Source organism: Macaca fascicularis, chromosome 14, assembly GCF_037993035.2.
Source record: "Macaca fascicularis isolate 582-1 chromosome 14, T2T-MFA8v1.1".
Taxonomy (NCBI): domain Eukaryota; kingdom Metazoa; phylum Chordata; class Mammalia; order Primates; family Cercopithecidae; genus Macaca; species Macaca fascicularis.
The window spans coordinates 109,377,414-109,405,108 of NC_088388.1; the positions used below are offsets into that span (position 1 = coordinate 109,377,414).

General features: G+C 39.9%; 1 protein-coding gene across 1 annotated transcript in view; it reads left to right on the forward strand.

The window, feature by feature from the left end:
- Positions 1 to 27,695, forward strand: part of FDX1 (ferredoxin 1) — a 36,475-nt gene that overhangs the window by 6,005 nt on the left and 2,775 nt on the right. The window contains exons 2-3 of the mRNA XM_015435681.3: positions 479 to 603; positions 23,529 to 23,658. Of these exons, the coding sequence (XP_015291167.1) occupies positions 479 to 603; positions 23,529 to 23,658 (255 nt within the window). The remainder of the gene's footprint in view (positions 1 to 478; positions 604 to 23,528; positions 23,659 to 27,695) is intronic.

Sequence of the window (27,695 nt, forward strand, 5' to 3'; positions counted from 1 at the left end):
TAAAATAGAGTTCATGAGTGATAATAATTGCCAAATGTTTTATAACTGTGACTATTAGGGAGACATATACTGAGGCCATTTGACCAGGTAGTCATTGCCATTTCCTGTAAGGTAGTAGAGCTTATTATCTGGTAGCTGGGTAGATATAGATGCCTTTGATTTGTGTTGCCTTCTTCCCAAATAAGCTTTGGAAAGAAAAGAAAATACTTTCGGCTAGTCATGGTGGCTCAGGCCTGTAATCTCAGAGTTTTAGGAGGCCAGATTGAGAAGATTGCTTGAGGCCAGGAATTTGAGACCAGCTTGAGTAACATGGTGACACCCTGTCACTACAAAAAATGAAAATAAAAAAATTAGCCAGGCATGGTGTTGGGCACCTGTGTTCCCATCTACTCTGAAGGCCTTATAGGCTTTTAAACCAATTATTTTGAATTATGTTTTGAAATTACTAAAAATACTAAAGGACTGCTTTCTTTTCCAGCTCAGAAGATAAAATAACAGTCCACTTTATAAACCGTGATGGTGAAACATTAACAACCAAAGGAAAAGTTGGTGATTCTCTGCTAGATGTTGTGGTTGAAAATAATCTAGATATTGATGGCTTTGGTGAGTATGAAACGTTTCTTAAAATGCATAAGTGAAACTGTTAGATTTCAAATTTTTGTTTTGTTTTGTTTTGTTTTTTTAAGAAGTTTAACCTATAGCATGCTAGGTAAAATATTAGCATTCGGGATGTGTTAGTGTTATATTCTTGTTTATAAATAATAATAGAGTGACACCGTTGTTCTGTTCTTTGTAGATTTAAATAACTCATGATCAGAAATCTGCTGTGGCCTCATTACCTTACTGTTTATGTATGCGATGCAAAGCTGATGGTACGGAGTAGAGTTAAAAGATACCAGGTTAGAGAGAATAAATGTCCTAGCACAGAGGGGTACTTAAATATCTTGAATGTCAGCTCACCTTCCTAGGAAAGGTAACTTATCCTAGAAAGTGATTTGTTTAGAAAGTTTTCATTTTTAGACTTCTGACCATATGCCTTAACTACACGTGCAAAGCCTGTGTTCCTGCAGCTGCCCTTTTACACTTCCTGAGGCATACCCTGTATATCACCTGTCAGTTTTGTTCAAGCACTGTGTGTCTAGATTAGCAGTTCTCAGAGGGTTTCCTTGACCATTAGCATGAGTGTCACCTGGGAAATAGAGATTCTCAGACACTCCTCCCCACCCGCCACCCCTGCCCCTGCCCCAGACTTACTGAGTCACAAAGTCTGGGATAGGTCCAGCATTGTGTGTTGTAACAGCTGTCTGTGTGATATTGATGCATGTTCAAGTTTGAGAACCACTGGTCTGGAATAAGGTTCGAGGAGTGTATCTGACTCTGCTTCTTTCAAGGCACTGTTCACATTACCTTTAAAGAACCATTTCTAGATCAGAATTAATTTATCTTTCTTCGGTTTTCCCATGATTTATTAAATCTACCTCTCCTTGTTAATGCTTTTAACAGTTTTCCTTTTTAGAGAGAATGGCTATCTCTCTTATTAGATTATTAGTTTTTGAAAGACGGCTCCATGAGGTTACTCAGGTACAGTAGACTTTGTCGAGAGTTGGCACTCAATAATATTTGCTGAGTATCTTTAAAAAAATTTTTTTTGACAGGATCTTGCTCTGTCACCCAGGCTGGAGTGCGGTGGTATAATCACCGTTCACTGCAGCCTCAACCTCCTGGACTCAAGTGATCCTCCTGACTCTGCCTCCTTAGTAGCTGGGACTACAGGTGCACCGTCACACCCGGCTGAATTTTGTAATTTTTGTAGAGACAGGGTTTTGCCACATTGCCCAACCTGTTCCTGAACTCCTGGGCTCAAGAGATCTTCCTGCCTTGGCTTCCCAAAGTGCTGGCATTACAGGCATGAGCCACCATGGATATCCTTGGATATCTAAATCTAATTTTTTTTTTGCTAGTTTTAAAATAATTATAACAACTAGAATTTGAGTGTATACTACATTCCAGCATATGTTAAATGAAGTAGACTTTTTTTTTTTTTTTTAGCTCTCCATTTGATAGTTGAAGAAACTGAGTCTCATGGAAATTAAGTTTCCCTGTTTATACACGCAGGAAGTGAGAGGGCTAAGACTCAAACCTGTCTTGAAGTCAAGATTGGTGTATCTCATTGTGGTTTTGATTGCCGTTTCTCTGGTGATTAGTGATTTGGAACATTTTTCCGTATGTTTGTTGGCTGCTTTTGTGTCTGTGTCTTCTTTTGAGAGGTGTCTGTTCATGTTTTTTTTCCCAACTTTTATTTAGATTCAGGGAGTATATATGCAAGTTTGTTAAATGGATGTATCATGTGATGCTGAAGTCTGGGGTATGAATGATCCTGTCACCTAGGCAGTACGCTTAGTAACCAATAGGTAGTTTTCCTCCTTGCCCCTCTCCCTTCCCCCTCTGGTAGTGCCCAGTATCTGCTGTTCCCAACTTTATGTCCATGGGACCCAGTATTTAGCTTGCACTTTTAAGTGAGAACACTTTGCTTTTCTGGGTCTCTATTAATTTACTCAGGATAATGGCCTTGAGCTGTATCCATGTTGCTGAAAAGGACGCAGTTTTGTTTTTTTCTAATGGCTTTGTATTCTGTGATATATATGTACTACATTTTCTTTATCCAATCCACCATGACGGGCACCCAGATTGATTCCATATCTGCTATTATGAGTAGTGCTGAGGTAAACATACAAGTGCATGTGTCTTTCGGTAGAATAATTTGTTTTCTCCTGGGTATGTACCCAGTAGTAGGATTGTTTGGTTAAATGGTAGTTCCATTTTTAGTCCTTTGAGAAATCTCCAAACTGCTTTCCGCAGTGGCTTAACTAATTTACATTCCCACCAGCACTGGCTAAGTGTTTCCTTTTCTTTGTAGCCTTGCCAACATCTATAATTTTTTGACTTTTTAATGATACTCTTTATGACTGGTGCAAGACGGTATCTCATTGTGGTTTTGGTTTGCAGAGTGAAGTATTTCTTCATGTGTCATGTTTGTTGGCCACTTGTTTGTCAACAGTGAGACGAACTCTCACTGTCACCCAGGCTGGAGTGCCGTGGCACAATCTCGGCTCACTATAACCTTCACCTCCCAAGTTCAAGCGATTCTCATGCCTCGGTCTCCCGAGTAGCTGGAATTATAAAGGTGTGCCACCATGCCCAGCTAATTTTTATATTTTTAGTAGAGACAGAGTTTTGCTGCGTTGGCCAGGCTGGTCTTGAACTCCTGACCTCAAGTGATCCGCCCTCCTTGGCTTCCCAAAGTGCTGGGATTACAGGTGTGAGCCACCATGCCTGACCTCTGCCCACTTTTTAATGAGGTTATTTGTTTTTTGCTTGTTGATCTGTTTAAATTCCCTATAGATTCTGGATATTAGATCTTTGTCGGATGCACAGTTGGTGAATATTTTATCTCATTCTGTAGGGTGTTTACTTTGCTTTTTTTAGTTTGTTTGTTTTTTGAGACGGAGTCTTGCTCTGTCGCCCAGGCTGGAGTGCAATGATGTAATCTTGGCTCACTGAAACCTCCACCTCCTGGGTTCAAGTGATTCTCCTGCCTCAGCCTCTTGAGTAGCTGGGATTACAGGCGCCCGCCACCATGCCCAGCTAATTTCTGTATTTTTAGTAGAGATAGGGTTTCACCATGTTGGCCAGGCTGGTCTCGAACTCCTGACCTCATGATCTGCCCGCCTTGGCCTCCCAAAGTGCTGGGAATACAGGTGTGAGCCGCCATGCCCAGCCCTCTGCCCACTTTTTAATGAGGTTATTTGTTGTTTGCTTGTTGATCTATTTAAGTTCCCTATAGATTCTGGATATTAGACCTTTGTCTCATGCATAGTTTGTGAATATTTTCTCTCATTTTGTAGGGTGTTTACTTTGTTGACAGTTTCTTTAATGTGTCAAAGCTCTTTAATCAGGTCCCATTTGTCAGTTTTTGTTTTTGTTGGAATTGCTTTTGAGGACTTAGTCATAAATTCTTCGCCAAGGCCAATTTCCAGGAGAGCATTTCTGAGGTTTTCTTCTAGAACTTCTGTAGCTTTAGGTCTTACATTTAAGTCTTTAATCTGTTTTGAGTTAAATTTTGTATATAGTGATAGGGGTCTAGTTTCATTCTTCTGCATATAATAGCCAACTATCCCAGCACCATTTATTGAATAGGGAGTTCTTTCTTCATTGCTTATTTTTGTTGACTTTGTCAAAGATCAGATTTTCTAGATGAATAGCTTTATTTCTCGGTTCTCTATTCTGTTCCTTTGGTCTGTGTCTGGGTTTTCTAGTTTATGTGCATAGGGGAAGGATCTTTGTATCTTTATGGGATTGGTTGTAATGCCATCTTTGTCATTTCTGATTGAGCTTATTTGGATCATCTCTTTTTTCTTTGTTAATCTAGCTACTGGCCTATCCGTTTCGTTTATTCTTTCAGAAAACCAACCTTTGGTTTCCTTGATCCTTTGTATAGATTTTTGGGTCTCAGTTTTGTTCAGTTCTGCTTTGAGTTTAGTTATTTCTTTTCTTCTGCTAGCTTTGGGGTTTTTGTTTTTCAAGTTCTTCTAGGTTAATGTTGATTGTTATTTGAGAGCTTTCTAACTTCTCAATGTAGGCATTCAGTGCTCTGAACTTCATCTTAACACTGCTTTTGCTGCATCCCAGAGATTTTGGTACTTGTGTCTCTGCTTTTATTTATTTCAAAGAATTTTTTGATTTCTGTTATATGGTGGAGCCACTTTAGCTGGTAGATATATTTCCTGATCTTTGACAGAAGTGGGTCAACCATGCTGTTGTTTGTGTGCATTGGAAGTTGTGGCTGTTATGCCATTGAAAAATTTAAATCTTAGTATCTCATAACAGTGTTAACTAAACTTTCATTTAGTGATGGTGTGGTACTGAAATATATCCCAAATCAATAACATTGGAATGGATGCTAAACATGATCTTACATGGAAAAAGGCTAAACAATCAGCCTGACATTTGGTGCTGTTGATTTGGGAGTAGATACTGTATAGACAAAAGTGCTTAGAAAATAGGATTTTAAAAGGCATTACAGTAGGAATATTTTTAAGCTCACAAAAAAATCACTTGATGTAGGGTAATGGAAAACAATACTGGTGATACGGTCTGGCTGTGTCCACACCCAGATCTCATCTTGAATTCCCATGTGTTGTAGGAGGGACCTGGTGGGAGGTAATTGAATCCTGGGGGCAGGTCTTCCTTATGCTGTTCTTGTCATAGTGAATAAGTCTCCCAAGATCAGACAGTTTTATAGAAGGGAGTTTCCCTGCAGAAGCTCTCTGATTGCCTGCTGCCATCTGTGTAAGATATGACTTGCTTCTCCTCACCTTCTGCCAGTATTGTGAGGCTTCCTCAGCCATGTGGAACTGTAAGTCCATTAAACACTTTTTCCTGTGTAAATTACCCAGTTTCGGATATGTCTTTGTCAGCAGTGTGAAAATGGACTAATTAAACAAATTGGTACCAGGAGTAGGGTGCTGCTGAAAAGATACCCCAAATGTGGAAGCAACCTTGGAACTGGTTAACAGGCAGATGTTGGAAAAGTTTGGAGGGCTCAGGAGAAGAGAGGAAAATATGGGAAAGTTTGGAAATCCCTAGAGACTTGTGGAATGGCTTTGGCCAAAATACTGATAATGATATGGACAATGAAATTCAGGCTGAGGTGGTCTCATGGAGATGAGGAACTTGTTGGTCGTTGGAGTAAAGGTGACTCTCTTGCTATGTTTTAGCAAAGAAACTAGTGGCATTTTGCCCCTGCCCTAGAGATTTGTACTTTGAACTTAAGAGATGACTTAGGGTATCTGGCAGAAGAAATTTCTAAGCAGCAAAACATTCAAGAGGTGACTTGGGTGCTGTTAAAAGCATTCAGTTTTAAAAGGAAACAGAGCATTAAAAAAGTTTGGAAAATTTGCAGCCTGACAATGCGATAAAGAAAACCCCATTTTCTGGGGAGAAATTCAAGTCGGCTGCAGAAATTTTGATAAGGAATGAGGAGCTGAATGTTAATCCCTGAGACACTGGGGAAAATGTCTCCAGGGCATGTCAGAGATCTTCGTGGCAGCTCCTGCCATCACAGGCCCAGAAGCCTAGGAGGAAAAAGTAGTTTTGTGGGCTGGGCCCAGGGCCCCCTTGCTGTGTACAGCCTAGGGACTTGGTGCCCTGTGTCCCAGCTGTCCCCGCTTTGGCTGAAAGGGCCAATGTAGAGCTAGGGCTGTGGCTTCAGAGAGTGCAAACCTCAAGCCTTGGCAGCTTCCATGTGGTATTGAGCCTGCTAGTGTACAGAAGTCAAGAATTGGGGCTTGGGAACCTCCACCTGGATTTCAGAAGTTGTATAGAAATGCCTGGATGTTCCAGGCAGTAGTTTTTTGCAGGGTCAGGGCTCACACGGAGAACTTCTGCTAGGGCAGTGCAGAAGGGAAATGTGGGGTTGGAGCCCCCACACAGAGTCCCTATTGGGGCATCACCTAGTGGAGCTGTGAGAAGAGGGCCACTGCTTTCCAAACCTCAGAATGGTAGATCCACTGACAGCTTGTATGGTATGCCTGAAAAAGCCACACTCAATGCCAGCCCATGAAAGCAGCCGGGAGGGAGGCTATATCCTGCAAAGCCACAGGGATGGAGCTGCCCAAGAGTGTGGGAACCCACCTCTAGTATCAGTGTGACCTGGATGTGAGACATGGAGTCAAAGGAGGTCATTTTGGAGCTTTAAGATTTGACTGCCCCGCTTTATTTTGGACTTGCATGGGGTCTGTAGCTCCTTTGTTTTGGCCGATTTCTCACATTTGGAATGGCTGTATTTACCCAATACCTGTACCCCCATTGTAGCTAGGAAGTGACTAACCTGCTTTTGATTTTACAGGCTCATAGGCAGGAGGGACTTGCCTTGTCTTGGATGAGACTTTGCACTGTGGACTTTTGAATTAATGCTGAAATGAGTTAAGAGTGTTGGGAAGGCATACTTGGTTTTGAAATGTGTGGAGATGAGATTTGGGAGGGACCAGGGGCAGAATAATATGGTCTAGCTCCGTCCCCTCCTACACAAACCTCATCTTGAATTCCCATGTGTTGTGGGAGGGACCCAGTGGGAGGTAATTGAATCTTGGGGGCAGGTCTTTCCCATGCTGTTCTATGATAAGACTCACAATATCTGACAGTTTTATAAGGGGTGGGGGGGTTCCCTGTGTAAGCTCTCTGTTTGCCTGCTGCCATCCATGTAAGATGTGACTTGCTCCTCCTTGCCTTCCGCCAGGATTGTGAGGCTTCCCCAGCCATTGTGGAACTAAGTTCAGTAAACCCTTTTTCCTGTATAAGTTACCCAGTTTCAAGTGTGTCTTTATCAGCAGCGTGAAAATGGACTAATACAACTGGTTATATAGTTGAAGGCACAAAACTGTGGCAGTGTACCTCAGTCTGCAATGACTGATGTTTATGGGTGCTGAAAATTCATCTTTACCCCTGCCCTGCCTCTCTATCTTTTTTTTTTTTTTCTGTAGGAAAATTATCTCAACTGAAGTTTTAAATTATGTGAAGCTTTCAGCACTAGCATCTCTTGTATAAAAAAAGATGATTGGATTTAGATTATCTTCCCTCCCCGCCACATCATTTAACATGGCATCTGTTGTTTTTTGATTTTTTAATAATACCCTTTTTTTTTTTTGAGATGTAGTTTAGCTCTTGTTGCCCAGGCTGGAATGCAATGGCACGATCTCGGCTCATTGAAACCTCTGCCTCCTTGATTCAAGTGATTCTCCTGCCTCAGCCTCCTGAGTAGCTGGGATTACAGGTGTCTACCACCACGTCTACCTAATTTTTAAAATATTTTTAGCAGAGATGGGGTTTCACCATGTTGGCCAGGCTGATTTCGAACTCCTGACCTCAAGTGATCTGCCCGCCTTGGCCTCCCAAAGTGCTAGGATTACAGGTGTGAGCCACTATGCCCGGCCAACAGCTAATACCCTTTCTGACTGGTGTGAGATGATATGTCATTGTGGTTTTGATTTGCATTTCTCTGATGATTAGTGATGTGGAGCAATTTTTTCATGTTTGTTGGCTGCTTGTATGGCTTTTTTTGAGAAGTATCTGTTCATGTCCTTTGCCTATTTTTTAATGAGGTTGTTTTTTGCTTGTTGATTTAAGTTCCCTATAGATTCTGGATATTAGACCTTTGTTAGGTGCATAGTTGGTGAATATTTTCTCCCACTCTGTAGGTTGTCTGTTTACTTTGTTGATAGTTTCTTTTGCTGTCTAGAAGCTCTTTGTTTAATTAGGTCCCACTTACCAATTTTTGCTTTTGTTGGAATTGTTTTTGGGGACTTAGCCAAAAATCCTTTGCCAATCCAATGTCTACAAGAGTATTTCCTTGGTTGTCTTTTTTATAGTTTGAGGTCTTACATTTAAATCTTTGATCCATTTTGGGTTAATTTTTGTATATGGTGAAAGGTAGGGAGTCCAAGTTCAGACTTCTGCATATGTCTAGCCAGACATCCCAGCACCATTATTGAATAGGGAGTCTCTTAAAAAGAGTAAGTGCTGGCCAGGTGTGGTGGCTCATGCCTGTAATCCTGGCACTTTGGGAGGCCAAGGCAGGCAGGTCACTGAGGTCAGGAGTTTGAGACTAGCCTGGCCAACATGGTGAAACCCCATCTCTACTAAAAATACAAAAATTAGCCAGGTGTGGTGGTGCACACCTGTAGTCCCAGCTACCTGGGAGGCTGAGGCACAAGAATCAGTTGAATCTGGGAGGTGGAGGTTGCAGTGAGCTGAGATAGTGCCACTGTACTCCACTCTGGGTGACTGAGCAAGACTGTCTCAAAAAAAAAAAAAATATATATATATATGTATGTATATATGTGTGTATATGTATGTGTGTATATATGTATGTATATATGTGTATATATGTATGTATATATGTATGTGTGTATATATATGTGTGCGTGTATATATATATATATATGTAACTGTAGAACAACCTCTGAGCTGCTACTCTGGGCACACTGCCTGTGGGGTAGCCCTGCTCCGCAAGGAGTCCTACCTCTGCTGCTGCTGTACGCTGCTGCTTCAATGAAAGTTGCTGTTTAACACCACCGGCTTGCCCTGAATCCTTTCCTGGGCAAAGCCAAGAACCTTCCTGAGCTAAGCCCTAATTTTGGGGCTCATCTACCCTGCATCAATTTCATATGAATTTTAGAATAGTTTTTTTATAGTTCTGTGAAAAACGATGTTGGTAGTTTGATAGGAATAGTGTTGAATCTGTAAATTGCTTTGGGCAGTATTATTTGCCTATTTTTTGATGAAGTATTGTTTATTTTTGTAGGTTAGCAAAAGCTCTTTAAATGTCCTGTTTGATTGTGAAGACAGATTTTTAACATTTATTTAAATGGCTTCCAACTGCTGTTTTACATGAAGCTACATATTCTCAAAATAGTGTAAAATGCTTTTTGCATAAATAATTTGTGTGGATTGCTTTATATTAATTTCTTTTAAATTAAAACACAAGTATTATGATCTTAATACTTGAAAATATTCTTTTAAGTTTTTAAAAGTATTTTTTTCTTCATCACTTGTGACTATGTATTACAGTCCAGTTTTTTTTTAAACTGCTGGTGGCAACTATTACAGGATCATGAAATCAATTTAGTCACTCCCAACTAGCATTTTAAAGAAATCAAAAAGAACAGAACATATAAAAACATACCATCGGCCGGGCGCGGTGGCTCACGCCTGTAATCCCAGCACTTTGGGAGGCCGAGGCGGGCGGATCACAAGGTCAGGAGATCGAGACCACGGTGAAACCCCGTCTCTATTAAATATACAAAAAATTAGCCGGGCGCGGTGGCGGGCGCCTGTAGTCCCAGCTACTCGGGAGGCTGAGGCAGGAGAATGGCGTGAACCCAGGAGGTGGAGCTTGCAGTGAGCCGAGATTGCGCCACTGCACTCCAGCCAGAGAGCGAGACTCTGTCTCAAAAAACAAACAAACAAACAAACAAACAAACAAACAAAATACCATCTTTTGCAAGAGTATTATCTTATTAAATGTTTATTTAGCTATTTACAAGTATGTGTGTACTGGGTCATGATGTAAAATGAAATTCATACTCTGAGTCACAGTTAAACAAAGTGTTTTCTGAAAGTCATTGGTTGGAATGGAAGAATGTCCTGCCTGGGCTTCTTTCCCAGCTCTATCACTTTTTCAGCTTTGTGACATTGGGTTAGGTATCTAACCTACTCATACCTCATCTTTTCATCTGTAAAGCGGGGATAATATTAATATCTACCTCATAAAATTGCTGTAAAGATCAAATTAGTAAATCCAAGCAACTGCTAAATAAATATTAGCTAATATTGTTAACATAGGTATTAATACAGATTCATTGTTCATTATAGCAAATTTTGAAAATAGATTTAAAAAGAATTTAACCCTTCATGTCATCACACAGAGATAAGCACTGGAATAATCTTTTTTCCCAATGCCCAAGAAATAAGAAAATTTAATGTAAATGTAATTAAAGAATTCTGCTGGTATCATAGAAATTCACATATTCAGACTCAGAAGAAAAGCTTTAAAGATCAAGTATCTTGACATGTCCACAAATCTTTGTATTTAAAGATAAGCTCGAGATAAGTAAGCTAAACTAGATTCACCAAAGATAGAGTTAAGCCTAAGCCTCTTTCTAGAATAAAGATGAAAGAAATGAAATCAGGAAGGGTGCAGTGTTATCGTTATAAAGAAGAGCTTATTACCACAACATTATGGTGGCAGCTGTTTCATTAATTCCTAAGGCTGAATGCAGGAGCCCATCTAAATACCACACTTGTCATAAGTCCTACTCACAGATGAACACCGTACTCCAAACGTGGCTGACCAAAGTACTCAGTTTCTTTACAGTTTCTCCCTGGGTGATCTCATCTGTTCTATGACCTTAAATCCTTTCTAGATGTTGATAAACTCTTAAATTTACATCCTTAGCTCAGACCTCTCCTCTGAGCCCTGACTTACAGGTCTAACTTCTTGCTTTACATCTCTTCTTGGAAATCTAACATATTTAAAACAGGTTTTGGCTTTTTTCCTCCTGATGTAACCTGTCCTTCCTCGAATCTTTCCTATCTCAGTAATGAGCACCACCCGGCTGCTTGAACCTGAAACCGTAGAGCACCATTCCTTCCTCTTTCTGCCCCACCTGACATCCAGTCCATCGGCACCTCCTGCCAGTTGTGCCCCCAAGATTCGTCTCTAGCACCTCCTGTTGGCTCCATCCCTACAGTCGGCACGTGGGGCTGGCCAGCCACTGTGCGCCTGGAGCTGTGCTAACCTGCTTCTGCTCTGGAGCTTAGCAGCTGGGTAATTTGTCCTAACAGAAATCAGACATATCAGTCCCCTGATTAAAAACCATGAGTGGGCCTGGCACTCATGGGCTGATGCATGTAATCCCAGCACTTTGGGAGGCCTAGGCGGGCAGATCACAAGGTCACGAGTTTGAGACCAGCCTGGGCAACATGGTGAAAACCCGTCTCTACTAAAAATACAAAATTTAGCCAGGTGTGGTGGCACGCACCTATAATTTCAGCTACTTGGGAGACTGAGACAGGAGAATTGATTTAACCCAAGAGTCAGAGGTTGCAGTGAGCCGAGATTGCACCATTGCACTCCAGCCTGGGTTACAGAGTAAGACTCCGTCTTGGGAAAAAAATAAAAAAAACAAAAAAAAAAAACCCGAGACAGGCGGATCACGAGGTCAAGAGATAAAGACCATCCTGGCCAACATAATGAAACCCTGTCTCTACTAAAAATACAAAAAACAAAAAAAAAAAAAAACAAAAAAAAAACAAAAAACCCAAAAAACAAAAAAAGAAAACAGCTGGGCGTGGTGGTGGGCGCATGTAATCCCAGCTACTTGGGAGGCTGAGGCAGGAGAATTGCTTGAACCAGGGAGTCGGAGGTTGCAGTGAGCCGAGATCGCACCACTGCGCTCCAGTCTGGCAACAAAGTGAGACTCTGTCGAACAGAACAAAACCATGAGTGCCTTTCTTTGCACATGGGATAAAATCTGTATTCCCAACCATAAAGGGCTCTGCATTATCTGGCCCTATCTGCCACTCTTCCTCTTTTTTTTCTCAATGTCCTTTGTCTCACTTTGGTGATACTGGCCTTTTCTCAAGAGCTTGAACTCACCCAAAATTCCTACCTTTGAGACTTTATAGATACTTCACCCTCTCCCTGCGATACATCCCTCTCTCTCCCATCCCCAAAATTTAGCTTTTCATCTCTCAAATCTCAATTTATATACTTCCTTAGCAAGGCTTTGCCCAGCCACCCAGTCCAAAGTAGTGGTTCTCTTGTTATCTTGAACCTATTATCCTCCTTCTCAGCATCTTGTTCATTTGTTTCACAGTATTTGTCACAGTTTAGTAATTATGTATTTCTTGTGTATCTTTCCCAATAAACTTCAATGAGGGATAAAGTCATTCCTATTTTATTCCTCATTGTATATGAAATGAAGTAGTGAATGAACAAATGAATAAAAAGGGACAGTCATACATTTTGGAAACAGTGCAAACTTATAAACATTCTCATTGCCAACTTTTATATTAATATAGGTCTTTTGGATGATGCAGGTACCTGTTTTCAGAGTGTATCATAATATTCTGTCACTAGGGGGCAGTTACACACCTGCGATTCAACTTACCTAGTTTACTCTCGACATTTTTTTTCTTCAATATTACCTATTTTCATGTGTCTGTTTTGAGGGAAATTATACAAATTGGAAGATCCTGATTGTGTTTGTATAAGTTTATATTTTTTCCCTTCATACTTGAGTCGCTATTGATATAATGTATTTCTGACTATGCTAGATCAATCTTTACTCGAGAAAATTAGATTTTGTGTTTACACATAATTTCCATTTCTAATATATAATATTCCCATGCAGCCATCCTCTAGATTTTTGTTTGGGAAAGGGGTTGGGTGTCGGGGCGGGCAATCTGTATTGTCAGCATCGTAGTAGATAATACAAAATGATCTTAATATGAGATGCATACACACGAAATGTCTTTTCCCATTGGCAAACACTGAAGTTACATGAAAGGAAAGGAAAAACAGTCTGCAGAGATCTAACTTTCTCTAGGAATTAATTTCGCAGCTAGAACTTCTGAGGATTTGCCCAAGTGCTTACTATCATTATTCCTGTTTAAAAAAAACAAAACTTCGTTCATGAGTTCACCAACCTTGAAATTAGTAAGCATGCTTCACTATTCTTCGTGTAATTTTATATGCATATTTGAAATTGTGCAGATTAACAGTATTGAGATTCTTCCTCTAGCAAAATCAGAAGTATTGTGAAAACCAAAACTTTTGTCAGGAATCCTATAATTTTAAGCTGGCAGGCTGTGTGAGTTGTAAATTTTATGTTTGTTACTGCAGCTAAAGATGTACCATTTTAGCTTATAAACAAATCCCTGCCATCCTTTGTCAGCACCATGTGAACCACACTGTTTATAGACATCTGAATATCTGTATGATTTTCTTGACTATGGTGATGATATTTTAAACTGTGGTTATAATTTAAAATCATTTTTAAAGCCTGTATCAGTTTCAGCCAAGCATTAAGTGCTAATACTGAAAAATGTATCTGAAAATTAGTTATTTTGTAACAGAGGTTAGATGTAACAAAATGCTAGGAAGAAAGCCAAAAACCTGTCATGATACCTATTACTGTTAGTTTAGGAGAAAGAACTCTGAATTGTTAGCCAAAATGTCAACAAAATCAAAGCAGTACTAAAATGTATATACTTTTAAGTTCATGAAAATTGTTGTATAACCAAGCCAGGATGGTGGGTAAAATGCTGGCCCCAGGGGCTAATATTAGCGTGGCTGTAACGTGTTCCTAAATCAGGTTATTTTCGGTGCTAAGGCATGAAATATGTTTTAGTATTAATTTTAATTGACGATCATAATTGTATTTATGGGGTAGGTACAGTGTGATATTTTGATACATGTATACAATGTGCTTCACCTCAGTTATTTTTTGTGATGAGACATCTGAAATTTGCTGATAGTAACTGTTGAAATACACAATACATTATTATTAACTGCAGTCACCATGCTGTGCTATAGATTTTTAAAAATTCTTTTTAAATAATTTTTTGAGACAGAGTCTTACTCTGTCACCCAGGCTGGAGTACAGTGGCGTGATGTTGGCTCACTGCAGCCTCCACCTCCTGGGCTCAGGTGAATCTTGTGCCTCAGCCTCCCTAGTAGCTGGGATTATGGACGAGTACCATGACACCTGGCTAATTTTTGTATTTTTAGGAAAGATGGGGTTTCACCATGTTGGCCAGGCTGGTCTCGAACACCTGACCTCAAAAGTTTGCCTGCCTCAGCCTCCCAAAGTACTGGGATTACAGGCGTGAGCCACCGTGCCCGGCCTGTGCTAGACATGTTAAACACAAATTCCTCCTAACTGAAACTTTGTACCCTTTGAACAGCACATGCTCGTTTCATTTCCTCACCCCGACTCCCATCCGCTGGTAACTACCATTTTATTTTCTATGGCCGTGGCCCCCAACCTTTTTGGCACTAGGGACTGGTTTCGTGGAAGACAAATTTTCCATGGACAAGGTTGGGGTGGGGATGGTTTTGGGATGATTCAAGTGCATTACATTTATTGTGCACTTTATTTCTATTATTATTACACTGTATCATATAATGAAATAATTATGCAACTCATCATAAGGTAGAATCAGTGGGAGCCCTGAGCTTCTTTTCCTGCAACTAGATGTAGGTGTCATCTGGAGGTGATGGGAGATAGTAACAGATCATCAGGCATTAGATTGTCATAAGGAGGGTGCACCCTAGACCCCCCACATGCGCAGTTCACAATAGAGTTCTGACTCCTGTGAGAATCTCATGCAGCTGCTGATCTGACAGAGGTGGAGCTCAGGCGGTAATGCGAGCAGCGGGGAGTGGTGGTAAATACAGATGGAGCTTCCCTCGCTCTCCCTCTGCTCACCTGCTGTGTGGCCTGTGGCCCGGGCCTGCTGTAAGACATGATGTATTTTTGGTTATTTGAATGGTGGGTATAGTAATGTAAAGAATTTTACTTCATACATTTGTTCTACTTAAGTATATTTTAAAACAAAAATGTTTGAGTATTTTAGATTTTTAAACTTTAGGAATCCACTTTCTATTTTGTTTCATTGAGAAAATAATTCTTGAAATATGAGACTTGTACAATTCTCAAAATCTTTGAGAATGCATTTCTCATAAAACATGATCACTTTGTGTTTACATATATGTGTATATCCATGTACATATATACATGCACATACATATATACATACACATACACATTTTCCCTATTCATTTACTTTTATATAGCCAACCACTTACAGGGACACTAAAAGCTGACAGCCACCAATATTACTCTGGGGCAGTGTATATAATAAGTTATATAAATTTTGCACCTTATTCCTTCATATACATAATGTATTAGTATGCCCATATTGTGATCAGCTGCAAGTTTTAGCCTTGTAGTTATTGTTTGTTATTTTATATCCTTTATTCTTTTATAGTTTTATAGGTTATCTTCTACTGTTTGTTTGTTTTGTGGGGTTCTCTGTGTATGTGAAAAGCAAAAAAAAAAAAAAATGCTCCCCCTTTTGTGAATTGTGGATAGGTTTTGTTTCCATAATCTATTTTCAGGTCAGCTGCTTGTTATTTGGAATTTGTTTTCCCATAAACATAATGTTGGCTAAATTTTTGAGCCAACATGCAGAACCTATTTCTTCACAACTGACTTAATTACCATTTGTAGCTTGTTTTTTTGGGATAAAATGCATTGCACCTTCTAACTCTTGTAATTATAGCTGTTGCTGCTTCTTTCTTGTACTTTTAAAAAGAGCCAGGGTCTCATGCAAGTCAGAATGGTGATTATTAAGAAGTCAAGAAACAACAGATTCTGGTGAGGTTACAGAGAAATATGAACACTTTTACACTGTTGGTGGGAATGTAAATTAGTTCAACCATTGTGGGAGACAGTGTGGTGATTCCTCAAAGATTTAGAACTGGAAATACCATTTGACCCAGCAATCTCATTACTGGGTATATACCCAAAGGAATATAAATCATTCTATTATAAAGATACAGGCATGTATACGTCCATTGTAGCACTATTCGCAAGAGCAAAGACATAGAATCAACCCAAATGTTAATCAATGATAGGCTGGATAAAGAAAATGTACATATACACCATGGAATACTACACAGCCATAAAAGGAACGAGATCGTGTCCTTTGCAGGGACATGGATGGAGCTGGAAGCCATTATCCTCAGCAAACTAATGCAGGAACAGAAAACCAAACACTGCGTGTTCTCACTTGTAAGTGGGAGCTGAAAAAGAGAACACATGGACACAGGGAAGGGAACAACACTTACTGGGGCCTGCTGGGGGAGGGCACAGAGGGGAGAGCATTAGGGAAAAGAGCTAATGCATATGGTGCTTAGTATCTAGGTGATGGGTTGATAGGTGTAGCAAACCACCATGGCACACATTTACCTATGTAACAAACCTGCACATGTACCCCAAAACTTAAACAAAAAGAGATGGGGTCTCGCTTTGTCACCTAGGCTGAAGTGTAGTGGTATGATCATAGCTCGCTGCAGCCTTGACCTCCTGGGCTCAGGTGATCCTCCTGCCTTAGCCTCCCAAGTAGCTGGGACTACAGGTGTGCACCACCACACCCAGCTAATTTTTAACTTTTTTGTAGAAATGGGATCTTGCTATGTTGCCCAGGCTGTTCTCAAACTCCTGTCCTCAAGAGATCCTCATACTGCGGCCTCCCAAAGTGCCGGGATTATAGGCATGAGCCACCATGCCCAGTCTGTACCTTCTAATCTCAGATCAGGGACCCACCCTACACACATGAACGCACACACACACATCAGGAACACCTTAACTCCCTGGGCCCACCCTACACACACACACACACACACACACACACACACAAAAAACAAAAAAAAAAAAACAAACAGAGACTCCTTTCTCTGTGTTGCACCCAAGTCTGATAGTGGGAATATATGCATGGGTGATCTCAGTGCAGAAGATACCATGGTGGATAGGAGCCTGGGAATTCTGTGATGCTGAAGAAAGAAGACTTAGAAGATGACGCCTAATGACAATGTTATCTACTTTGTTTCTGCGGATAGGCTTTGGCATCTGGGGCTGTGACTCTAGCATAGTTGGGAGCTATAGGGATGCTCATTATGGCTCTGAACTCTGTGTCAAAAGAGATAGAGAATTGGTGGCAGTTCTCATGTTTTAACTGGAAATAAGAAGGCAGTGCCAGATCAACTCTATGCAAAATAAGGTGCTGATAAAAGGAATCTACAAAAAACTCTATAACTGACATCATGCTTTATGGTGAAAAATGGAATGTCTTTCCTGTAAAATCGGAGACAAGGCAAGGATGTCTACTTTCACCACTCCTATTTAACATCACACTGGATGTCTTAACCAGTGTATTAAGGCCAGAGAAAGAAAGAAAAGGCACATAGATTGAAAAAATAAAAGTGGTTTTAGATGACATGATTGTTTATGAGGAAAGTCACAAGGAATCTACAAAAAAATTCTTAGAGCTAATAAGTAAGTTTAGCAAGGTCCTAGAATATAAGGTCAACACACACACACACACACACACACACACCAGTTGTATTGCTATGTACTTAACAGTGAATGTTTGGAAATGAAAACTAAAAAAAATCCATTTATAATAGCTTCCTAAATGAAAATTTTAGGTTTAAATCTAACAAAATATGTTTATGGAAAAGCAAATTAACTAGAAGAGCCAAAACAAGTTTAAAAGAAGAATAAAGTTAGAAGAAGCACAGTACAGGTCTTAAGACTTACAGTGACACCACAGTGATGAAGATGGTATAATATCAGCAGAGAGACAAGCAAACATGTAGATCAGTGAAACAGAATAAAGGGTTCAGTGACAGACCCATAAAAGATGGGCAGTTTTTTTGATAACAGCTTTATTGAAGTATCATTTAAATACCAAACAAGTCATCTATTTAAAGTATGCAGTGAATTTTTTTTAGTATATTCAGAGTTGTGCAACATCACCTTAAAACATTTTCATCACTTCAAAAGGAAACCCCATCCTCTTTAGCTAGCACCTCTCAATCCCCCATTTCCCTAGCCCTAAGCAGCCACTACTTTCTGTATCTATAGATTTGCCTATTCTGGACATTTCTCATCAATGGAATCATATAATATGTGGTCCTTTGTGAGCGACTTCCACTTAACATAATGTTTTCAATGTTCATCTTGTGTTTTAGTTTGTATACTTCATTCCTTTTTGCGGCCAAATAATATTTCGTTTTATGAATGTATACCACATTTTCTTTGTCTCTTTATCACCTGAGAGATATTTGGGTTGTTTCCACCTCTTGGCAGTGGCCAATTGGTTTTTGACAGAGGTGCAGAACAATTAGAGAAGGAAGAGTATTGTTTTCAACAGGTGATGCTGAATCAATTGGATATTCATGTGGGAAAAAAAGGAGCGTCAACCTAAACCTCATAAATCTTATAAAAACAGTAATGCAAAATTGACTTAGATCTAAATGTAGAACTTGGAACTGTAAATTTCTCAAAGAAAGAACAAAGAAAAATCTTCAGGACCTGTGGGTAGGTAGGCAAAGAATTAGACATGACCAGAAGAGCACAATTTTTTCTTATATATAAGAAAAAATACATAAATTAGACTCCATCAAAATTAAAAACTTTTGTTCTTCCAAAGACACTGTTAAGGGAGTGAAAAGACAAACTACAGACTGGGAGAAAATACTTGTAAATCACATATCCAGTGAAAGGACTTGTATCCCCAATATATAAAAAGCTCTCAAAACTTAACAGTAAGAAACAACCCAGTTAAAAAATGGGCAAAAGATATGAACAGACACTTCACCAAGGAGAATGTAGAGATGGCAAATAAGCTCATAAAAAGATAATTGAGGGGCATCGGGACTGAACTTGCTTGTATGAACGACTCTGTGTTGTTTAGAGTTTTCTTCTAGAGGGACAGGAGACTAATGGTGATGTCATACTCCCAAGTGGCTTTGGAAAAAAAAATGAGGCAAAGTTAAAAAAAAAAAAAAAAGATATTTTACACCTTTAATTTCTTGTAGAGAATGTGAATGAAAGTCACAATGTGACACCACCAAATACCTATTAGAAACAAACCGTGGGACATTCAAACAGTGGAATGCTTCTTAGCAATGAAAGGGAGCAAATTATGGATAGACGCAACACATTGGATGAATCTTAGAGGCATTGTGTGGAGTGAAAGAAGGTAGTTTCAGTCATACACTGTATGATTCTATTTATGTGAACATTCTGGAAAAGACTAAACTACAGTGATAGAGAACAGATCAGTGGTTGCCAGGGGTTAGGGATGGGGTAGATTGTGACAACAAAGCAACAGTAAAAGGGAATGTTTTAGGCTGACGAAGCTGCTCTGTATCCTGAGTGTGGTGGTGGTTACACAAGTCTATACATGCATTAAAACTCACAGAACTGGCCGGGTGCAGTGGCTCAACGCCTGTAACCCCAACACTTCGGGAGGCTGAGGCAGGCGGATCACCTGAGGTCAGGAGTTCGAGACCAGCCTGGACAACATGGTGAAACCCCGTCTCTGCTAAAAATACAAAAATTAGCCAGCCGTGGTGGCTTACGCCTGTAATCTCAGCTACTCCAGGAGGCTGAGGCAGGAGAATCGCTTGAACCCAGGAGGCGGAGGTTGAACCCAGGTTGCGGAGGATCACGCCATTGCACTCCAGCCTGGGCAATAAGAGTAAGACTCTGTCTCAAAGCAAACAAACAAAACAAAACAAAACACCTCATAGAACTGAACACCGAGACAAGTGGTAGTTGGAGGACACAGCTATCATGAAGTGGCAGTATTTTATGAGATAAAGAGAACAGAAAAGGAGGAACTGTTTTTTTCTCTTAAATAGTCTCTTGTTCTTCTCAGAGTTTTAAGCTCTTTTTATACCCAAATATTTACCTTATTTTTTTTCCTCCTAAATACCCTTTTTGGATAGGTGTCTCCAATATTCTCAAAAATTCTTTATTTGTTAATAAACCGTATAGGTTAAATCTCAAAACAAACTCTAGAAAATGAATCATCTGTCTTTTTATGGAATTTTGCAAGATTGAAAGTTTCTTTTTACTTTTTTAAATTTTTCTTTGAGCCCTGACTATGGCAAGGACAGAATAGTTGTTAAGTGCTATCCATGGGGTCTTGTAAACCCTTGCTACAGATCGTTTCTGTAGGAACACAGTCTGACCATGAGCTTTCTCTGGTTTAGTGTTAGCTCTCTCACATAGGCTGGTTTCATTCTGAGTCTTAGAGTTTCTATTATATTTGAACTTCTTCCTAGTACAGAGAATAAGAAAGGATAAATTGTTGACAGGTTTTTGTGGCAGAAAAGGTTCGAAAAGGATCATAAAATAATGAGGGATCATGAATGCGATGTGTTCATTTAAAGAATAAATAGGAACTTAGTGTGTAGACATCAAAAGTTGATCTGTACATATTCAGCATTTTTCAAATTCTTTTTTTTTTTTTTTTTGAGACAGAGTCTCGCTTTGTCGCCCAGGCTGGAGTGCAGTGGCGCGATCTCGGCTCACTGCAAGCTCTGCCTCCCGGGTTCACGCCATTCTCCTGCCTCAGCCTCCAAGTAGCTGGGACTGCAGGTGCCGCCACCACGCCCGGCTAATTTTTTGTATTTTTAGTAGAGACGGGGTTTCACCGTGTTAGCCAGGATGGTCTCCATCTCCTGACCTCGTGATCCGCCCGCCTCAGCCTCCCGAAGTGCTGGGACTACGGACTACAGGCGCCCGCCACCACGCCTGGCTATTTTTTTTGTATTTTTAGTAGAGATCAAATTCTTATTAGAATAGTCTCTTCAGCGCTGAGCTTAGCAACTTAAGCAAGATGTGGAAACGATTGCCAAGGTTCCTGAGCCATGAAAATTTAAATAAGAGAATAGAAGAATACCTTTAAGAGAAGGTTAAAAGAATGGAAGCTTCCTAGGGAAGAGAGGGAGAGAATTTGAAACCTATGAAGGAGCTAGAACAGGATGGTAACTCTTCATTTCGACTGGCCACTGGTACAAAAAGCAGTGTCCTTTGTTTTTCAGGAGGGATTTGTTGGCATATGAGCCTTTTCTCTCCATTTAATATATAAGTAAGGCAACTTACATTGTTGTATGGCGATACAGTAATGATTAGTTGCCTACAGCACTGGGAAACTTAAGCTGAAGTCCTAACTCATCTCTAACTAGTGGTATGACCTTAGTCCATTTCTTTAACTTCTGGGGCTTAATTCTTAATTTAACCTCTTATGTTTACAAATAAAGTTCAATTACTCTAAGAGTTTCTGTGACTTCCAGATAATAATAATAGTTTACCAACACTTACATAGCACATACTATCTGCCAGTCATGGTTGCCAGTATATATATTCATATATATTAAGTATGCAGTCATGTGTAATTCTTGGAACTACTATGTGAGGTTAGTGTAGTTACTCTTGAGGAAGCTGAGACATGGAAGGTAAAGTAGCCCAAGGTGACAAAGTTAATAAAAAGGGAAGCTGTAGTTGAAGGGAGGAAGTCTGGCTGAAAGCCCATGCTCCTAGCTCTTGTACTTCACTATATGGTCTCGCTCTCCCATAATTCTATTATTGCTTTGAATTGGATTTAATAAAAATGAAGATTTAGAGAGATCTCTCAATGGTTCTTTTTCTTTTCTTTTTTTTTGAGACGGAGTCTCACTCTGTCGCCCAGGCTGGAGTGCAGTGGTTTGATCTTGGCTCACTGCAATCTCTGCCTGCCTCCCAGGTTCAAGCGATTCTTCTGCTTTGGCCTCCCGAGTAGCGGGATTACAGGTGCGCACGACCATGCCCAGCTAATTTTTGTAGTTTTAGTAGAGACAGGGTTTCACTATGTTGGCCAGGCTGGTCTCGAACCTCACATGATCTGCCTGCCTCGGCCTCCCAAAGTGCTGGGATTACAGGAGTGAGCCACCATGCCTGGCCTGTTTTTTTTTTTTTTTTTTTTTTTAAATGGTAAAATATGAATAACAAGTGCTTAAATTATAAGGAAGGAACAACTCTAGTGAAAATGATCCATTCAGAGGAAAATTAAGAAGGTTACTAGTTGTTAATAGTGGCTGTGTATATTTCATATAATGTTTAGTTCCAAAAGAGAATATAAATCAAACTGAAGTTACTCTGAGGACTCTATAGTCTTTGAAATTGTACAGTGACTTTAAAAATTCATGTAGAAACAAACCCGAATCCCTGTTTTTAAAGTTAGATTTAACCAGACTGTGATTCTGCATGCCTCTGTTGTCGGGTTCTCCCCTGGGATACTAATATGTTCTGGATGCCATATTTTAAGAAAAGCCCAACTAGCCTGAGGGATGGGAGTTAGAACTGTGTTGTGTAAGAAACAGTGGAAGGACCTGGGGATGCTCAGCTGGGAGAAGGAAGAATAATCTCAAATAAATGAAAAGCTATCATTTAGAAGGATTAAACTCCATGGGATAGCACTGGACCAGTAGGTACTAGTTACAGAGTGGCAGACTTTAGCTTGGTGGAAGCCAGCCGAATGCAAAATTGGCTGACTTATGTGGTGTTGGTTTCTTTGTCAGGAGATTTTCAAGCAAAGTCTGAGTAACACTTAAACATTTAACTTATTAGTGATAGGTTTGATTGATTTCTAGTTCCTCTTATATACCGTAACTTACATTGCTATTATGTTAGTAATTACTATGTAAGTTTAAAAATGCACACACTTTTATATATATGCATGTCTCAGCTTATTAATTTTTAAGCTCTCTATTAGGACTATGTATTTTCATAGGTATTCCTTCATAGCACCAAGCCAAAACCTTTGTGAAATAATACAGCGTGAGGGATTTCAAACTCGTGCGTGTGTGTGTGCGCGTGCGGCAGGAGATGGAGGGTTGTTGCCCCTATTCTCTTCATTTTCAACTTTCATTTATGTATTCTACTTTTCTTTTCTTTTTTTTTTGAGACAGAGTCTTACTCCGTTGCCCCGGCTGGAGTGCAACCTCAGCTCACTGTAACCTCCGCCTGTCCCGTTCAAGTAATTCTTCTGCCTCAGCCTCCCTAGTAGCTGGGACTAGAAGCATGTGCCACCATGCCTGGCTAATTTTTGTATTTTTAGTAAAGACAGGATTTCACCATATTGGCCAGGCTGGTCTTGAACTCCTGACCTGAAGTGATCTGCCTGCTTTGGCTTCCCAAATCACTGGGATTACAGGTGTGAGCCACTGTGCCTGACCTCACTTATGTATTCTAACGCTGATTCTAACATTTAGAAACCTTTACTGAACCAGGTTTGAATCATCTGATGTAAAAGGGAGTATTTTCAGTGTTTGTTGCTTTTGTCAGGTGCATGTGAGGGAACCCTGGCTTGTTCAACCTGTCACCTCATCTTTGAAGATCACATATATGAGAAGTTAGATGCAATCACTGATGAGGAGAATGACATGCTTGATCTGGCATATGGACTCACAGACAGGTAAGATTTTTGGACTGCTTCAATTGTACTAATAATCTGGGAACATAGATGTTTTATTATGTTGTCTATGTAAGACCAGACCCATGAAAGTAACAGTATTCTACCAGGTTAAATAACAGTCACAGATTTTGAGTATCATATATGTGGCAATTCTCTTGGTTTTCACTGCTCTAGTTTAGACCTTATGAAACTTTACAAAAGTAAAAAAAATTAATTGGAAGTATTGGAAGTACAAGTTATAGATCCTAACACCTCTTCTTTAGTCTCTTTTTACTCCAGGAACTAATATTTATTACAGCTGAATGGAGGGGTTAAATTTAATGCTTTTATAGTATTCTTGAAGGACAGGTTTGATAATTGAACACAATTATGGTGGAAAGTTTTACCTATTGAAGAGAACAGAATTTTTAAAGAAACTTAATATATAATAGTAATTATGTTAAAATGAGTAGTTCTTTTTCTAAGTGTACCTTAATCAGAGCTTATTCTTGTTATTAATTAATAGGTAGAGTTACTCTTGAAAGTGGTGAGATTTCCAGTAGCAAGTGACATTAAGTGATAACTTATTTTTTCTTAAAATATCTAGTCTTTCAATTAGAGTCAATGAAGGTAGCTAGCTGATACACTGTTTCAAGGGGTAAGATAGTGAGAGCTTATTAATTAAGGTTGGCTTTGTTTAACTCTAGTTTGGTGACCTTAATGACAAATAACTTTTTAAAAATTAAAAATAGTAATAATAGTTTTATTTCATGTGTATTATATAGCTACAATTTTGTTATATACTTAACATAAACTACCCCATTTAATCCTCACAAAAATTTTCAGGTCATTTGTATTTATTTAGAGAAGAAGAATCATTTTGTTCCTTTTATAGTTCATTTCCCTCTTGGTAGATGTGAGACTGATAACCCTGGGAAGAGAAACTGGTGAAATAGTATCTGTTTGGACACCAAAGCAGAGTGGATTGTGGCTACTGTCTGCCTGTCCCCTCACATCTTCAGTGCCATGTTCTCTATGAGCACCTCCTTTTTTCCCCCTTAACACAGAATCTAAATCCAATGACTGTATTGGTTTGGTTCTGAGAATTGTGTCTCTTAAAAAGAGGTAAATCATAACTAACTGTTTGCCCTTTTATACAGTTACAATTGTAGATGCATGTAATAGATAATTTTCTAATTGAAAAGAAAGGGAAAAGGAAGAGCTACAGTTAGATACAAAAGGTGTGTAATAAACGTCAGCTAGCAAGAATATTGATGATAAAATTGCCAAGTTTTAGAGCTAGATAATGGAGAGCAAGGAATAGCTTTTATAGTGTTTTATGGCTAGTATTCTTTTTTTTTTTTTTTTTTTTGAGATGGAGACTCGCTCTGTCGCCCAGGCTGGAGTGCAGTGGCTGGATCTCAGCTCACTGTAAGCTCCGCCTCCTGGGTTTACGCCATTCTCCTGCCTCAGCCTCCCGAGTAGCTGGGACTACAGGCGCCCGCCACCTCGCCCAGCTAGGTTTTTTTTTGTATTTTTTAGTAGAGATGGAGTTTCACCATGTTAGCCAGGATGGTCTCGATCTCCTGACCTCGTGATCCACCCGTTTCGGCCTCCCAAAGTGCTAGGATTACAGGCTTGAGCCACCACGCCCGGCCTATGGCTGGTATTCTTAAGTACACAGCATTTTAGTAGAAATACTTTGTGGCAAAGAGTATAATGAGTTTCACAGGTAGCATTTACAAAACACACTGACATATTTGGAATGGAAAGAATTTTGTTCAAAGCTGGTAACCACAGGTAAACTTATTTTTAGGGTATCAGAAAGTTTCAAAAAAAGAAATAAGGAAATTTAGCCTTTTAGTTCATGTACTTACTTTACTTTAAATACTATGTAAATGTTTTTAATTTTTAAGCAAAAACACCATCATTTCATTTTTTTTTTTTTTTTTTAGAGACAGAGTCTTGCTTTGTTACCCTTGCTGGAGTGCAGTGGCATGATCTTGGCTCACTGCAACCTCTGCCTCCTGGGTTCAAGCAATTCTCCTGCCTCAGCCTCCCAAGTAGCTAGGATTACAGGTTCCCGCCACCATGCCCGGCTGATTTTTGTATTTTTAGTAGAGACGGAGTTTCACCATGTTGGCCAGACTGGTCTCGAACTCCTGACCTTGTGATCTGCCCGCCTTGGCCTCCCAAAGTGCTGGGATTACAGCACTATTACAGCTGGGATTACACCGTGCCTGGCTTCCATGTTTTATTGGTTGTCCTTACCTTGATTGCTGATGGATGGATGATACATGGACAGCCTCATTGTTTTTTTCATACTGGTTACCTCTCTCCCTTTTCCCATTAGAGGAGCCGCCATGTCTTATTTTACCATTGTATCTCTAATGCCAGATTCACAATAGAGGTCACCAACTGCTTGCGGAATTAATAGTTGATGGAAAGGGAGATTCAGGAATTACCTGTGAGTTTACACTGGATGATTGTCATTGCTCCCTGCCACCAGTTTGCATGGATAATCTACACAGAGGCCTCAGATTCCTTATATGTAAGATGAGGTTAATAATAGTATCTACCTCACAGTATTGCTGTGTGGAGTTAATGAGGAAGTATATGTGAAGCTCTCAGAACAGTGCTTGGTGGAGAAAGCGTTCATTAAATGATAGTTGTTAGCATTGTAACTACCATCATATCGACCTATCTATTGGGAATTTACTGTAATGCCTAGGCACTTAAATGTTATTTCTAACCTTCAGGGTTAGGCAGTACTATCACCGTATTGTAGGTGGGGAGACAAAGTTTAGTTGTTGCGGATTTGCTTAAGGCTGCACAGCTAGTGGGTAACACCCCTGATTTAAATCCAGCTATGCTGGGCCACAAAGCCTTTAGTCTTTTACTGTTTCAAGCTGCTTCTCTGAATTGAAAACCAAACCCTAGATCTAAACTAAACCCAGTACCCAGTATATTTTCACCATCAGGGATATGTGGCAAGAGTGACTGGAGAAAATAACTTCGAGGTTTGCACAAGTGTCAGAATGTTTTGGGACTCAAAAGTGTGAAATCAGGGGAGCCTTGTTGTCTGTTTCCTTCTCCAAAGTATGAGACACCGTCTATATTGGTGGATCTTGGAGCCAGAGACCTTTAAGGAAGCAGAAAAAGTAGGAGAGTGAGGAAATAGCCACGGAGCGCCACTGCCTTATTTTCTAGAGTGAGCGGGAGCTTTTCGTTCCGTCTCTTTCTGTGTTCCCATAACAGGCTTATTGTTCTCCTGTCACCACACTTCTGGTGTCCTGCCATGTTTCACTGATAGCTGTTTCCCTCTCTGTTTCCCTTACTAAAGTAACAGTTCCTTGAAGACCAGCATCATCTTGCTATCTGTATATGAATACCAAGAGTAATTAACAGACTCTCGAGAGCTCACTGCTGTCTTAGTGAATTTGTCCAAATTGGCTCGCCACTTTTTCTCTCTTGCAGACAGAGCTTAATGCATACTTGAGTATTGTGAAGGCTGTTTCCAATTCTACAAATAAAGAACTCTTGGTAGAAGGGATTTTTTTCTATTAGTAACCAGTATTTCTCATGGTTAAGCATACCCCTTTACTCCAAAACTTCCTGGTGGTGCCTCCTTGCTCACCAGTGAAACACAGACCCCTTAACTGATATTCACAGCTGCCTGTGCCTCTGGCCGCCTTTCTGGCCCATCATTCCCCTTGTCCTTGTTTACACTGTGCAGCAACCAAGCTAAAACACCCATCTTGCCTTAAATGTTGCTTGAGCTTCTCTGCATTGTGTTGCCTTTGCCTCACATACTTTTCTCCTTTATCTTTTACTAAATAGTAAATAGTAAATCCTACCTATCCTGCAAAGCCAAACACCACCTCCCATGGCCAGAAGTAAGTGCTTTCTTCTTAGACCTCTCAGAGCCATTTGGCTTTCTCCCTCGGTGGCATTTGCCACAGTCTCACATGTTAAGTGTCTGAATGTGTCTCATCTCATCCCTTTGATTGAAAGTTTGCTGATTAATGCTGGCATTAGCAACCAATCCTCACATCAGT